Source organism: Neoarius graeffei, chromosome 10 (genome assembly GCF_027579695.1).
Source record: "Neoarius graeffei isolate fNeoGra1 chromosome 10, fNeoGra1.pri, whole genome shotgun sequence".
NCBI classification, from domain to species: domain Eukaryota; kingdom Metazoa; phylum Chordata; class Actinopteri; order Siluriformes; family Ariidae; genus Neoarius; species Neoarius graeffei.
In genome coordinates, this window is record NC_083578.1 from 63,647,625 (window position 1) to 63,663,670 (window position 16,046).

The 16,046-nt window shown below is 40.2% G+C and overlaps 1 protein-coding gene across 1 annotated transcript in view; it reads right to left on the reverse strand.

Annotated features, from left to right (window-relative positions):
• Positions 1 to 15,175, reverse strand: part of col2a1a (collagen, type II, alpha 1a) — a 33,616-nt gene extending 18,441 nt beyond the window's left edge. Inside the window, 30 exon segments of the mRNA XM_060932078.1 lie at positions 443 to 496; positions 587 to 640; positions 750 to 848; positions 1,196 to 1,249; positions 1,417 to 1,515; positions 1,641 to 1,694; positions 1,822 to 1,929; positions 2,131 to 2,184; positions 2,282 to 2,380; positions 2,706 to 2,750; positions 3,266 to 3,364; positions 3,509 to 3,562; positions 3,674 to 3,718; positions 3,922 to 3,975; positions 4,093 to 4,137; positions 4,968 to 4,989; positions 4,991 to 5,016; positions 5,156 to 5,209; positions 5,372 to 5,425; positions 5,530 to 5,583; positions 5,783 to 5,836; positions 6,735 to 6,779; positions 7,731 to 7,808; positions 8,021 to 8,128; positions 8,275 to 8,328; positions 8,632 to 8,664; positions 9,072 to 9,104; positions 9,304 to 9,320; positions 11,215 to 11,424; positions 14,833 to 15,175. Of these exon segments, the coding sequence (XP_060788061.1) occupies positions 443 to 496; positions 587 to 640; positions 750 to 848; positions 1,196 to 1,249; positions 1,417 to 1,515; positions 1,641 to 1,694; positions 1,822 to 1,929; positions 2,131 to 2,184; positions 2,282 to 2,380; positions 2,706 to 2,750; positions 3,266 to 3,364; positions 3,509 to 3,562; positions 3,674 to 3,718; positions 3,922 to 3,975; positions 4,093 to 4,137; positions 4,968 to 4,989; positions 4,991 to 5,016; positions 5,156 to 5,209; positions 5,372 to 5,425; positions 5,530 to 5,583; positions 5,783 to 5,836; positions 6,735 to 6,779; positions 7,731 to 7,808; positions 8,021 to 8,128; positions 8,275 to 8,328; positions 8,632 to 8,664; positions 9,072 to 9,104; positions 9,304 to 9,320; positions 11,215 to 11,424; positions 14,833 to 14,926 (1,953 nt within the window). The 5' untranslated portion in view covers positions 14,927 to 15,175.
• Positions 15,176 to 16,046: the final 871 nt, after the last annotated feature.

The window sequence follows — 16,046 nt, forward strand, 5'->3', positions numbered from 1 at the left end:
AGAATAAAACAGTTATTCCACTCAATCTCGTCGTACATGGCTTTTAGCCAACTTGGCGCTATGTGCCTCGTCAGCTATCAGCTCATGTACAACGAGATTGAGTGGAATAACTGTTAATTAATAGTACTAATGCCTTGTCATTTCCAAGCTAATTAAAAATACAGTATTACAATAATATTTGTCCCAGTCCATGGATGATGCTGGTCATAGCGAACTCTTTACTACTTTATTAAAGGGTCACATTTTCTCAAGGAAATTAGCTCAGTTAATATAAGCTTATTTTATCTTCAGCATCTGAATTTTAAAACATATTTAAAGATGCACTGTAAAATATAGCAATTATAGAAAATAAGGTCAGGTGGATTTTTTTTCTGTATAAACACAGGTTTAATCGAAAAAATTTAATAATCAATCATAATCCATCATATAAAACAGAACTCACAGCAGGGCCAGGAGGACCAGCAGCTCCAGTCTCACCATCTTTACCAGGCAAACCCTGAAGACAGACAGAAACAGGGTCCATTTATTACGGGATATTCTTTAATTAAGCGCAATATGTCACTGTATTTAAATAAAGATGACTTACTCGGAGACCAGGGCTGCCAACAAGTCCTTTCTCTCCAGGTTTGCCAGGCTCACCCTAAATGAGGAAGACACATATGCATGCCATGAGACAGGATACAGATTGATCTCCAGAAAGATGATCTAATCACAGAGATAACTGTTTTGAGGGTTTATGGTTCTCTTACATTGGCTCCCTTGGGTCCTGGGAATCCCATCACACCAGGCTGTCCACGAGTTCCCTGAGGCCCAGGGGGACCAGGACGACCGTCCTCACCAGGAGCACCCTATATGAGATAAAATAAATAAATAAATAAATAAATTCCCACATACCACTTATTCCTTTCATGTATCCAAATAATATCATTTTAGCAGAAATAATATTTGTGCAAGTCTTAAGCTATATAATTTAATTCAAGTCAGTTTATTTGTGTGGTTTTAAGAATGTTGCCAAAAAGGCAGATTTATGAAATTAAAATCCTGGTGTAATCGGGTTGTTTGTTATTTATGCATGAAATGTTCCCACCAAAGAGGATTTCCTTTGCATCAGAGTACTGATTGTACAAGTCAATATCATGGGTATAATGGGTAAATAAGGAAAGATGCTGTTGCATTGAAATGGTGGGATACTCACGGATGGGCCAACTTTTCCTTGAGGTCCAGCATCTCCTGGACGACCAGTGAGACCCTATGATATGCAAGAAAGTGGGGGGAAGACCAAGAATACAATCATTTAATATGTATGCCAAAGGCAAATGATTAAGCAAGGATACACTCAAGATAACATTACCAAAGCAGTCTGCTTTGTTAAGAAAGATTCACTAAACACATTTTGGATTGAGCTACAGTACTTACTCTTGCTCCAGGAAGACCAGACTCGCCAGGACGACCAGGATCTCCAGTAGCACCTTTTGGTCCAGACGATCCAGGAACACCACGATCACCAGGAGCACCCTGTTAAAACCCCAGAGAACTGATTAGCATCCAAGTGTCTGAGAATAAAGTATATAAAGTTACCAGCAGTGATACTAATGCTGGTGACTTCTGGTGTGAAAAGTGGATGTGTTATTTTCACCCACTTTAGCGCCTGGAAGACCATCCTGACCAGGGAATCCACGGTTACCTGGAGCTCCCTAGTGAGGAGAAATAGAGGTATTTTACATTCTTATTTATGTGGATTTGAAGAAATTTAAACCTTTTCTAAGACATGGCCACATGCATGAGCAGCAATGCACTGTTAAGAAAGATTATCAGACTCACTCTCTCTCCTGGAGGTCCAAGAGGGCCAGCAGCACCGGGCTCTCCTCTAGGTCCTCTCTTACCCTCCTCACCAATTGGGCCTGGGGCACCCTGAGGTCCTGAAACACCCTGTGAATATACACCAAGATTGTTAAGTAAAATATAACTGTCCTGATCATAAAAAGTATTCAATGGACATTAACAGACTCCTAAACATTTACAAAACTTATATTTAATTATTACACTAAAATAATGGTTCTACTGTAATAATGATGATGACAGTAGAGATGGCAAATATGATAATTCTAATAATCATGGCATATGGCTTACCCTCTCTCCTTTTGGTCCAGCCTCTCCCTTAAATCCTGGGATACCAGGGTCTCCCTGTTAAAATACACAAGATGCACTGATCCATTAATACACAAAACTGATACAAATGAAAGGTCCAAAAGACATCTAGATTAAAATTATGAATAATTACACTCTGGCCCTTGGGCCCAAGAGGTCCAGTGGCTCCCTGAGGTCCAGGTGGGCCACGAGGTCCTGGGAAACCTGGGGCACCAGCAATACCAGGGGCACCCTGCAGAGGAACACATAATTAAGAGTGGAGTCTTTTCTTGAACAGTCAACAACATTCTGTTATGTTTAATCTGAAATCAGCATGTTATTTTCAGTTATAATCAGCCTTGCTAATGTGAAATGTTGATGAAACTCAAAAATCAAATGAATTCTTACACTGCCTACTGAGTCTAATTCATTATAGTGTACCCTGTTGGTGTCTACTTCACTTAAGTGCACAGTAAAAGGATTTACTTTAACTGTAGCTATTTTTATTGAAATTACATAACATGTAGTGAAGACATGGCAGAAGAAAAAAGAAAAAGAAAGAAAGAAAAAAAACTCACAGCAGATCCTTTGGCTCCAGGAATACCATCAGTACCAGGGTTACCCTAAAAAGCACAAAAATGATGCTTAGTGTTCATAATCAAACTACTGAGATTTTGAAAAATTGAAGTGTACCATTTATAGCTCTGATTATTCAGTAAATGTTTACAAAGTTTGTCTGTAATGCTGCACAAATCTGTCTGTAGCAATGAACATACAGCAATATGCTTGAGTGAGTGATGTTAAAGTAGACAGGTAAGCTCTATTTTGGATGCATTTTTGTAGCTTGTGTTATGGAATCAGTTGAAAAGGTTTGAATAACAGGACATTACTTTGTTTTTAGTATAGAATTCATGTGCTTGTGGCTGATCTCTGTGTTGTCAAACTTCAGCAAAGCTTGCGTACAACTGTTATCCTTATTAAATATGTGCAGATCCACTGAACGTTTCCTAAATCAAACCGAATGTGATGTATATCCACAAATTTTGAACTGTAGAACACTGCATGTACAGGTTTGGGCCAGGAGAAGAAAATTAGTTTTAGATATTGCATGAGTATTGGAATCATATATTTTTCGTACAGCGGCTCCAGCAGGTCCAGGAGAACCTGGAGTGCCAGCCTCTCCACGGGGTCCTTGGGCTCCCTCAGCTCCACGAGCGCCAGTAGGTCCGGCCTCACCCTGTAAAATGAAGTTTAGTAGACATAAATTATTGTTAGGCTCTTTCTAAACTACATTGTGTAAGAACTGCCAACCTATTAAGCATAAATATTTTTTTTTAAAGCAGAGCTAATTTCAGTCATGTGACTGACAGGTATGACCTACCTTGGAACCAGGGGCTCCTGGGAAACCTGGGGCACCAGCAGGACCAACAGGACCCTGTGTAACAAAGTCATCAAAGCACTCAGAGTTAATATAATATGAAAAAGCAAAGCTTATTGCTCAGCTCAAATGATGTTAAGGCTTGTCAGTGAGAGAGGCAGTACTTACAGGAGGACCAGCAGGCCCAGGAAGACCATCATTACCACGCGCACCCTGCAGAGACATGGAATGAGAGTAAGTCAAGCAGGACTAACAACATTTAGACCAAAATCCCATTTAATGAACCACACTTGCGCAATCATTCAACTACTCAAACAATTCTTATAATACACCTGTGACAAGGCATTTTTCTAGCAGCCATTTATTTTATTTACATGGTATGGATCACCATAAAATTAATGTAACCAATCACTCACAGCAGCTCCAGAAGGTCCAGGGCGTCCTCTCTCACCAGGAAGACCACGAGGGCCCTAAGACAGAAAAACAGGGTCCAGACGTAAACATTAGCTGTATAGACTATACTGTGTTATATTAAGTACTAGGTCACTAGGACAGGTTTATAACATAATACAACATAACCAACTCACCATTGGCCCAGGGGCGCCATTCTCACCAGGTGCACCTGACTCACCCTGTGGGAAAGGAGTGTAGAAAGATAAGTGCTTAAGACCGTTTTGCTTTATATATCTAGAAAAATAGAATGAGAATATTTGTGTTTCATATACATATACTGATATGTAGAAAAGGTTGCATTAATGGAAGAGATAGAGTGTAAATATGAGTAAGTACATTTAGTCTGCACTGTTGGCTAGGTTTCATTTAAGGGTATGAAAAAGTTGTTACATATCTGGAAATATGTGCATCACTATATTAGAGAATGTGTGTAAGAACATGTGCAGTCTATATGTGTGTTCCTTTTAAGGTCATCTACAACAGTGGTTCCTAATGTGGACGTCTGAAGATCCACAGGAGTCTGTGATTTTTTTTATTCAATTATTTTTGTTACATCTGTGGAAATCACAACCCACATTTTTCAATTTTATTATGCTTATTATTGAGTTCTTGTCGTTATTAGCATGTCATATTGGTCCTTTTTAATTAAACGGGTTTAATCCAAACCTCAATAACTCAAAAACAAGTAGGCCTATAAAATGACATTAACTTGGGACTAATGTGTTCTGTCTGTGGACATTTCCAGAATGGAAAGCTCCATGGCGCTAATAAATAGACCAAATATTATTGTACACATTCAAATAATGTTTATGAAGTAAATCTGTACTGGCGGGGTGTGTGAAATTTATTTTATAATTAATGGGATCCCTGGCTACAAAAAGTATGACAAACCCTGACAGACAGACCATCTGTCAATACACACATTTAATGTATATGGTAAAGCACTTTGCTTTGTCCTGGCAGGATGTGATTTGTACAGAGTGATCTGAAGGACACTGTGATTTTGTACCTTAGCTCCAGCAGCTCCAGTCTTTGGTGCCATCAAGACCTGGGTGTCCCTACAAATACAAATAGATATCAGTTTAACATACTGTTTTATATACAACATAGGCACAAACACTGAGTTACAATTAAGACACTCAGATTGCAAAACCGTAAATATATAGCAAATCTGACAAAAAATTTTTTACAACATACTCTGTGTCCCTTGAGGCCAGGAAGTCCAGGGGTTCCAGGGAATCCACGAGCTCCCTGTTTAACAAACAAACACACACACATACATAGATTTAAACTAAAAACAACAACAACAACAACAACTTGTCCTTTACAAATCCTACTTCACAGAATAGAGATGTCAAAAAATACATGCGAACAACATGATACATGGGACAAATGTTGTAGGATGGTTTTTACCTGAGGTCCAGGGGGTCCACGGTCACCAGGCTTACCAGGTTTGCCATTCTCACCCTAGAGAAGAACAGGTGCAAGCATGGTGAGACACTCACCTTCACACCAGGAATGAGTATCAGCTGCTTAAATGTCATTCATGAGATTACGAATAGATTACTCACATCACTTCCTGATTTTCCAGGTGATCCAGGTGGGCCACGAGGTCCCATAGGGCCCTGATGGAATAAACAATAATGGGAACTTACATTAAAAAAAATAAAAGGACAAGAAGGAAAATACAATGTTGGATGTGTGTGTGTGTGTGTGTGTGTGTGTGTGTGTGTGTGTGTGTGTGTGTGTGTGTGTGTGTGTGTCTCAGCTTAATGTGTGCAGTCTGGCATTGTCAGATGAAAGGAGGTCATTCGTGATACTCACAGCAGGTCCGGGTTCGCCAGCTTCTCCTGGGCTGCCTTGGAAACCTTGTGGACCCTAGATTTGAACAGATCAGAGTGTGTCATTATGAGATGCACATTATGAGTCATACACACACACACACACACACACACACACACACACACACACACACACATACATGTATCTCAGTTCCCTAAAGGACAGTTTCCCCCCCACCATCAGGCTTCCTAACCTACTTATTCTCTTTCCAAGTGAACTTTAATGTTTTATGTAATCCTTCACTGTTTTATATTTATTTATTCTGTCCACATTCACTGGATATGAGCAATCATGTGCTCTGATTGGCTACTCTACTACTATGCTATCAGCCCATATACCGTGAGTAGAGAAAAACAAAATGGCGGAGCATGTTGCTGAACCAACCGAGGACGAAATAAAAACTCTACACGAAAACAAAACCCCCTAAAATACAAAAAAAGCAACAAAATATGGAATGAAAGTATTTGATGGTAAGAACGTTTCTTTTCCAAGAATTATTATTATAGCATTTTTCACAAATTGCTACTGTCATTTTGCTGGTTTGTTTACATTCTAAGCGGAAATGATTTTGTCTGACGTTTTGTATAAAGTTTTTATTTATCGAATTTGCAAAAAATAAAAATAAAAATGTTCTGTTTCTCAAAATCCAGTGAATGAGGATAGAATAAAACAGTTATTCCACTCAATCTCGTCATACGTGGCTTATAGCCAACTCGGTGCTACACGCCTCTTCGACTATCAGCTCATGTACAACTCAATTTTGTGGAATAACTGTTAAATATCTCAATATTATCCCCAGTATTTGCACTGTTTAAGATCTGTGCCATTATTAGTATGTAACATCTGTTGCTGTTTACTTATTCAAACACTGTAACCATTCCATGTTATAAATAAGTGTGGAAATTATAGTGAGTTAATGTATCTGTATACTTACAGGTGCTCCGGTGGGGCCAGGAGGACCACGGGGACCCATGGGGCCCTACAAAATATACACATTTTAATCAGTGTATAATTTCATAAATACAATTAATATAATGTTAAAGGATTTTGAAAGAAAATACCATTTAAAATGCACTGTTATTGCCCGATCATTTGGAATTTGCAGCCAGTACTACGATAATAATTTGTTGGTTTTGAGTTCATGTCCGGGCGGCACGGTGGTGTAGTGGTTAGCGCTGTCGCCTCACAGCAAGAAGGTCCTGGGTTCGAGCCCCGGGGCCGGCGAGGGCCTTTCTGTGTGGAGTTTGCATGTTCTCCCTGTGTCTGCGTGGGTTTCCTCCGGGTGCTCCGGTTTCCCCCACAGTCCAAAGACATGCAGGTTAGGTTAACTGGTGACTCTAAATTGACCGTAGGTGTGAATGTGAGTGTGAATGGTTGTCTGTGTCTATGTGTCAGCCCTGTGATGACCTGGCGACTTGTCCAGGGTGTACCCCGCCTTTCGCCCGTAGTCAGCTGGGATAGGCTCCAGCTTGCCTGCGACCCTGTAGAAGGATAAAGCGGCTAGAGATAATGAGATGAGATGAGATGAGTTCATGTCCAAAAGAGCTTGCTTAACTAGTGGCAGGTGAATTGTGGAAACTCTTTGCTCAACGGTAGAGGGTGCAGCTGGGCCAGACTTAGTCCTGTATATTGAATATGGTTTTAAAAGTTTTTTATGCATTGTACAGTGTACAATGCTATGTTAGGAAATAAGATCTAATCAAAATGGTCTAACAGAAAATGGTGCAAAGTCATTTCAGTTAATTCCATCCCAATTAATTAAGTCAATTAATCAGAAGCGTATTTGTCTTTGAAAAATCTGCCAAGAGGGTCTTATTGAATCTTTAGTCTACGACATTCACATAGTTTGTCTTATTGGCAGCATCTCATAAAACAGTGAAAGCTGATAATATTAGATGTGTTTATATTTATGTTAAGCCTTGTCTCTCACCATTGGGCCTTGCATTACACCCAAGTTAACTGCTCCTGCTTTCTCATCAAAACCTCCAGTCATCTGAGCTGCAAAGTTCTGCACACGCACGCGCGCGCGTGCACACACACACACACACACACACACACACAGACAGAAAAAGAGAGAGAGAGAGAAGAACACAAAGTTAAGATGAAATGCAAGAATAACAATTTATTTCTATTACAATAACACAGAGGATAGGATAAGAGGAGAGGAGAGGAGAGGAGAGGAGAGGAGAGGAGAGGAGAGGAGAGGAGAGAAAAACTCACTCCTCCAAGTCCAGGTGGGTTTGGGCCTGGTGGTCCGGGAGGTCCGGGAGGTCCAGGGTTGCCTGGAGTACCGGGCTCGCCATCTCTTCCTCTGGGGCCTGGACTTCCCTGATGAGAAAAGGAAGAAAAGAAAAGACAAACGATTAGCACAATCCCTTCCACATGACAAGATCCCACTGAGTGTTATGCCTGATTCATTACTTTGCCTCTCAGGTGTAGAAGAAAAAAAATGTCAAAAATGTAAGCTGCCTTACCTTCTCACCCTTAGGGCCTCTTTCTCCACGTGGTCCCTGCTCTCCAGGCGGGCCCTGAAATAGTAGAGAAGATAAGGTTAAACATTAAAAAAAAAACTTCAGTTACACCAAAATCTTTTATTTAATTTTATTTAGAGATGTGAAAGAAACTAAATATGTCTATACTAAGAGTCACAGTAACAAAAAAAGAGTCACAGGAACAAACAACAACAACAACAACAACAACAAAACCCTGTTATTCTAGGCAAACACATTGTAGTTTGCAGAGCCCCCTGGTGGTGATATTTCGACTGCACATTAACACTGGCAGCATTCATTACATAAATAGCTGAATTAAAATCCTTTGAAATGTCTCACCATGGGGCCAGCCGGTCCTCTTGGTCCTAGAACCTAAAGAAACACAAACAATAAAAATCATTAAAGCCCATCTTGATACAATTAAATGCTAATGACATTATTATTATTATTATTATTATTATTATTATTATTATTATTATTATTATTATTCTTTCGACTTGTGCTACAATACTCAATGGAAAATGTAATATATGGAAGGTAAAGCTTATTCTATAATAATTATTCAGCAACATACTGACAATATATTACATTATATTACAATTCTGCATGAGAAAATCACTGATAAAACGGTGCACATTTCTAAATACAAATTTCATGTCAGTCCAAGGAAATTTTATCCCTTTATCAGTGTTCATAAAATTCAAGTGAACCTCAAAATAAAGACACAACATTTTACAATAATAGCAGGTATATATGCCAAATTTAATAAATTAACTTACATTTGCAATATCGCCAGGTTCTCCTTTTTGTCCCTTTAATGAATGAGAGGTTTAGATCAGAGTTTGAATGATAAAAATACAAAAGTACAACCAGAGCAGTGTGATGTATGAAGTTCATATTAAAGTGTGCAATAAATTTATTCATCATGATGTATATCAAATGACTGTCTGATTTATTTCTAACACTTTATCATGTGATTTTATGATCTGGAAAAATAACCATTGCACTCACCTTTACACCAAAGGTCTCTATAGTGCAGTGACAGAATGAGAGATTGGGGTGGGAGAGATAACATTAAAAAAAATTAACACAGCATTTATGGACATTAACAACAATATTAATATGAACATCTACTGTATTCTGGATACTAAAGTTTGAAAAATGACACCTTTCATAGTTCATCCAAGGGTCACAAAAATAATGTGACAGCGTAATTAGTTAAAATTATAAGAACAGTGGAGAACTCAAAAGAACACCTCTTAAAAATAGGAGTGATTAGAAAACCCCAGCTCTTAATGACCTCCGCTCACTGACAAAACCAATCAACAGTAGTTCCTGGATGAAACTAAACAGGGGCTTAAAACTGGACAACACCGCTAATTAGTGCACCACCACCACATCATGCTCTGAACCCATACTGCTGAGTTAGTGTTTTAAAGGAAGGGAGGAAGCAGCAGCAGTGGTTCAGTTAACATACATGTCTAGCAACAGCAATTAAACATGTCTTGAACCACTTTGGCAATAATAGCAGATCAATAAAGAATGAGTGTTTGCTGGAATGGTTAATCAAAATGCATTGTGTTTCACACAAAATGTGTTGATCTAAGTGTAAATGGAAGTTTCATATTTTATCATATGAAAATTCCAAAGCCTTTTCATGCACCACTTTAATTAATGTTAAGAAATTCAAAAGCACAACTAGTTGTGCAGAATAACACTTCTCAGTTTTATGTCAACATTGTGAAGTGGGTTTTTTTTAAGTAATAATAAAGAACATCTCAATCTGCTTGACTGAATCACTTACTATTGCATTTGGTTAGTATTCGTCACTAAGTATTGCACTTAGTATTGCAATCAACTGAAGTGACTTCTTGTTTTCTCGTCTGATAAATAATTGATCTGATACAGTAACACTGGCCTCTGATTTCAACTGTCTGATGAAAAGGGTTTTCCAGACCCTTTCCTTTAAACAGCCAGAAGAGCAAGTGACCAAGGCAAATATCAGGATAAGGCCTAAGCAAACATTTTATATTTACTGTTCAAATTATTTTTTTTCTGCTATTTTCTCAGCATAGTCCATGACCATAGAATCCAATTTCTGGCTTGTCTACATTTATAAAATACAAAATGAGACTTCATTTCAAATATATCTTAGAAAATTTATTTCATGCAACATTTTAGTTGTTCAAACAACTGCTAGAGGCAGCATTTGTGCCTGATGGGGTTCTGTGGTCAAAATGCAATAAAACCACTTTAAACGAAGTAGCATACTGGGAAATATAAAAATACTACAACTAATACATGTGGTGTCAGCCCTACGATAACCTGGCGACTTGTCCAGGGTGTACCCCGCGTCTCACCCATAGTCAGCTGGGATAAGCTCCAGCTTGCCTGCGACCCTGTAGAACAGGATAAGTGGCAACAGATAATGGATGGATGGATAATACATGTGGTCTGGCTGTTTCTGGTGCCTAAAATTGTAATCCTACATTTATATATGTACTGGATTAGCAGGCCAAAAAAAAAAAAAACATAATTGGCAGTTTTGATTTCAGAATAAACCCAAATGCAAACCAGCTTCACTCTGAGATTATCAGGACAGCAAAAACAAATGGCAAAGAAACACTATTAATAAGTGTACAGTTAACTAAGTGAATAAAGCTGAAAAACATTCATTATCGCTCTTGACTTAATGTTTTAATGTATAAAACATAAAACTCAGAAGTGCTTCTTTTATTTTTTTTCGCCCTAGGACTGTTAAGTTTTGAATTCCAAACTCAATTGTCATCTAACCTTAACCCCTCCCACTTAAGAGTCTGGGTGGAGCATGGTTCCATGTGACAATATCAGAACACAAAACAAACAGCAGGGAGTGTGTGAAACAGGTGTAGTGAGCAGGGAAAGGTGTGTGAGAAAGCAGACCGCTAGTCAGGCCTTGGTCAGCAGGGCAGATGGGGCAGCACTCTCCGGGTGGAATGATGGGATTGCTGCAATCCCTCAGCTCCTCGCAGATGACCTCATCACACAGCACTGACCCCGAGTCACACACACAGACTCGACACGCTTCTGGCTTCCACACTGCGCGATCCTCGAAATGCTGGCCATCTTGGATGCAGCCGCCTAAGTCCTCCTCTGCGGCCACCGCCAGGGGGCCAACAAAGAGGAGAGGTGTGGGGGTAAGATACAGGTGAACACAGGACACATGCCCTCATAGAAACTACAAGCTGTAGTATCAATACTTTTCTTCCAGTGTCTCATGCAAATAAATATCATCTGATCACAATGCTTATGAATCCTCATTATAATGTGTCAGTCATACCACAGCCATTAAACAATGCACTTCAGATCCATGAAACTTCTGAAAATTATGGCTCATGACTGAAAACATTGCAGAAAATATATAGTTACTGTAAAACTAAAAGGTGTGTGTATATGTGTATTATTTATTTATAAATAATGATATTACAAGGTGGCACAAAGATATTAACTTTATCTTCCAGTGGTGAATGTACATTTCACGAGTAAGTGAAGTGAAAGAGTGAAATACTTTTCAACATGAGAAGATAACCTTCATATCTTCACGTCACCATGTAATGTTCTTTAAATTATATAGACGCATCCACCAAAAAAAAAATGCAAATTAATCAAAATAATTTTCATTTTGAACCGGTTCACTACTTTGATAATGTGCGTCGTCAGCAAGAAAGCATTGGAAGTGACATCATCGATATCCTCACAAGTGAAGATGTTGGAAAATATGTCACTCTGGTCCAGGATGTATTTCATATGATAAATACGAGTTTTTTAACAAGAGAAGATAAACTTCATATCTTCAAGTATTTTTCTTTTTATTATACAGACATTCACAAACAAAAACTGTGCAATTTAATCAAAACCATTCATCGATTTCCTTGTAGGGGAGATATGGAGAATATATTACTCAATGTCCCAGATGTAGTTCGTATGAAAAATACGAGTGGTGTATTTACCAGTAAAACACTCTTGTCTGTCTGTCTGTCTCTCTCTCTCATATATATATATATATATATATATATATATATATATATATATATATATATATATATGTGTGTGTGTGTATGTAAAATATGGGCTTTTGTAAACTGATTCTGAGTGAAACCAAATCCTGCATCCACCAAACCTGGCATGAATGGGCCTTTCTCACACACAGGGCTGCATTGACAGACTGGTGCCTTAAGCAAACACATCATACTCACAATCTCCATCTGGATCTAATGGTCTCACCAGTGTAGTGCAAACACACCTCAGTGGGTCAGACAGGGCAGGCCTCAAACAAATGTACACACATATACATACACATGGGCGTTTGTGCTTGATCTATTTGTGCAGTAGGGGTGTTTGAAACTCCCAGAGAAACATAGAAGTGAATGGACCAAGTGTAGTTGTCTAAACCACAAAATCAACATGTCACTCGATAAAATTCTTTAGGTGCGCCTACATTTGTCTGTATAGCTTACATGTGTTCAACTCAACCTGCTTCTGTAATTAACATTCTTGTCTGATTTGCTTAGGGCGACAGTAAGTAACTGAACACAAGGCAGAGTGAAGATGAGGCAGAGGAAAACCCTCAGCAGTTCTGCCCATCAATCCTTATCCCTGAAAGGAAAAGCACAGAAGATATACACAACACAGTCTACATCATACCCTTTAAACTTGTCCATCTTTCAGTCTCACTTCAGGTGGTTTTCATGGCCCTTTGAACCTGCCAGTCTGAATCCTTCCCTGGTCCTGTCGGATTCCTACCCTGGTGGTAGTCTGATGGTGTCCTTCATGGCTTTGGTCCCCTTGGACAACATTCCACTGGTCACCTTTTGCCAAACCCATCAATCTCAGACCCTGTGAACTATGCCCCAACACTGAACAAATAAACCAAACCCTTTTGAACATTTGCTGATAGAGCACTATTTGAGCTTTCCTGGGATGCACTGCCGGTCTTATTCTGTCTTTCACATGCTGATACACACACAGGTGTGCATCCTTGCATGCTGAGTTAGCGTCAACTGAGAAAATACTTAGTTTTAATTTTGACACCAGTGGCAAGTGGTGCTGCACAGTATCTCTAGGGCACGGTATAATTGTAATGTGTGGTAATCGTTATCAGAGTAGCCTATAGGATTCTCCAATATGCTATGATATAAGAGCACAGGGCAGCACGGTGGTGTAGTGGTTAGTACTGTCGCCTCACAGCAAGAAGGTCCTGGGTTCGAGCCCAGCGGCCGATGAGGGCCTTTCTGTGTGGAGTTTGCATGCTGTCCACGTGGGTTTCCTCCGGGTGCTCCGGTTTCCCCCACAGTCCAAAGGTTAGGCTAATTGGTGGCTCTAAATTGACCGTAGGTGTGAATGTGAATGGTTGCCTGTGTCTATGTGTCAGCCCTGCGATGACCTGGCGACTTGTCCAGGGTGTACCCCGCCTCTCACCCATAGTCAGCTGGGTAGGCTCCAGCTTGCCTGCGACCCTGTTGGACAGGATAAGCGGCTACAGATAATGGATGGATGGATGGATGGATGGATGGATAAAAGCACAGCATGAATACACTCTCTGCTCCTACCTAGTTATTTGATATGTCAGGAATTCTGTAGTTATAATAACACAATTCAAGAAATTATTCTTTTACCTATACTCTTATTTAGAAAAGGATTGGGGGGATTTTTTAAATAGGAATTTTTGTGAAACTAATGGATCCCTCTAGAGGAACAAAAGGCAGAATCCTGTAGGTTACTCGAACCTTTCTTTGAAGAAAAGTTCTTCCCTGTAGAGCAGCACTAGCCTACAAATCACACAACTGCACTGAACAATAACATTCACATAATAGACAAGTGGCACAACAGTCTCTCCATGTGGTATAATAAAAGTACCATGCATACCAAAACCAAACCTTTTAATGTTTAAAGTCACACTATTATATAACTCGTTGGCTATGGCTGCAGTCTATGGTATTCGTCTGGAAAAACTTTCATTGACTTGCTGGTCAGCTCCAGGCAAGGTAAGGTGAGGTGAGAATCTCTTTAAGGTAGAAATACAGTTGTGTGATTCTCAAATACTCTGTGCACCACATAGGGTTTGCCAGACTGGTCCCTTATATAGCGCACTATATGTCCAATAGAGAGGAGGACTGTTTGGTATTTAGGAATTTACGTGAGAGTTGCTGTGCTTTGCCGAGTTCTCGCGATATCCGCGAGCCTGAATCCCACTCAAGGTTTTCAATTACAAAGCGCACGGCTACAATTTGCATCTCAAGCCGATGGAATTCGTATTTTAACTTTTGTTTTTGACCACATAAACAACTGCTATAACATCTCAGAGCGGTCAAATCGGTTCAAATTGCATAGAAAAGGACACAAATCCGCAATCCGTGTGAGGAAAAAAAAGAGAGAGCGAGTCAGATATCTTTGAACCTGCACAAACTTGCCCCCTCCTATCGCCACGGTAACACCAAAGGCATTTACTACCAGGGAAAATGAGGGTTTCAGTGAAAACAAAACAAAAAAGGTCCAACTTACGGTCATCCTCCTGTTGACATCTGACAACGGCTAGCAAAATACATTGTGTCGCTACAAGTAGCAGGACAGTCCGTGAGTCCACAAATCTGAACATGTCTAAAAGTTAGACATGCAGCTCCTCAGGGTGAAAGATTTCGCCGAGATCGGCGAAGCTGCAGCTGCAGTGGATCGCAGGGAGTGTGTTGGCTTTTTGATGAATGGTGAGTGTGTGTATTTTGGGGGATCCGACGCCAGGCCCCTGTGCGCAGACAGCACCCACCGCGTCAGCCCGAGCTCCGCGGTTTTATGTCCACCGGTGCAGTTATGAATCTCAGTATACTCCAAAAATCCGGGCCAGCCCCGACCCCCCACGGCCGCTGAAACACGAGCCTGATCGACCGCCCCAAAACACACCCCATCCCAAAAAAAAAAAAAAAAATCCGGCCACCTCTGTCCCAGCACATTTTCACCGTCAGCCATCCTCCCTCCCTTCCTTCATCCCTCCATCCGTTCCCGTTCCTTCAAGCACACTGACATACTCTTCAGCCTTTAACACCACGTTTATTGGATTCTAATAATTATTGAACTTGATCTAAAAACTACTTCAAGCTGTCCGTTTTCTCTCTCAGACACTTCCAGGGCAGAATGTGAAGCGATCACTGTATGACTAGCTACAGTATATGTATGACCCCTATACTACAGAGCAGGTGGTGTAGTGGTTAGCACTGTCACCTCACAGCAAGAAGGTCCTGGGTTCGAGCCCAGTGGCCGGCAAAGGCCTTTCTCTGTGGAGTTTGCATGCTGTCTGCGTGGCGTGGGTTTCCTCCGGGTGCTCCGGTTTCCCCTACAGTCCAAAGGTCAGGCTAATTGGTGGCTCTAAATTGACCGTGACTGTGACTGGTTGTTTGTCTCTGTGTCAGCCCTGCGATAACCTATCTCGCCCATAGTCAGCTGGGATAGGCTCCAGCTTGCCTGCAGAACAGGATAAGCGGCTACAGAGGATGGATGGAAGTCACAGAGCAAAGTCACTAATGAACACTTTTGGTCACTATACTACTGTAGCACACCATGAGGCATCCTAATCTGACATTTTCATTGACCTCTGTATCCTGCATCTCTGCATGGACCTTACATTTTAGTACAAAAGATTTACATCCAAAATGAATGAATTATTTGGATTTGGAAATGATGTTTGTGCCCTGTCCAGTTTCATTAATCGTAAGAATGCCTCAGTC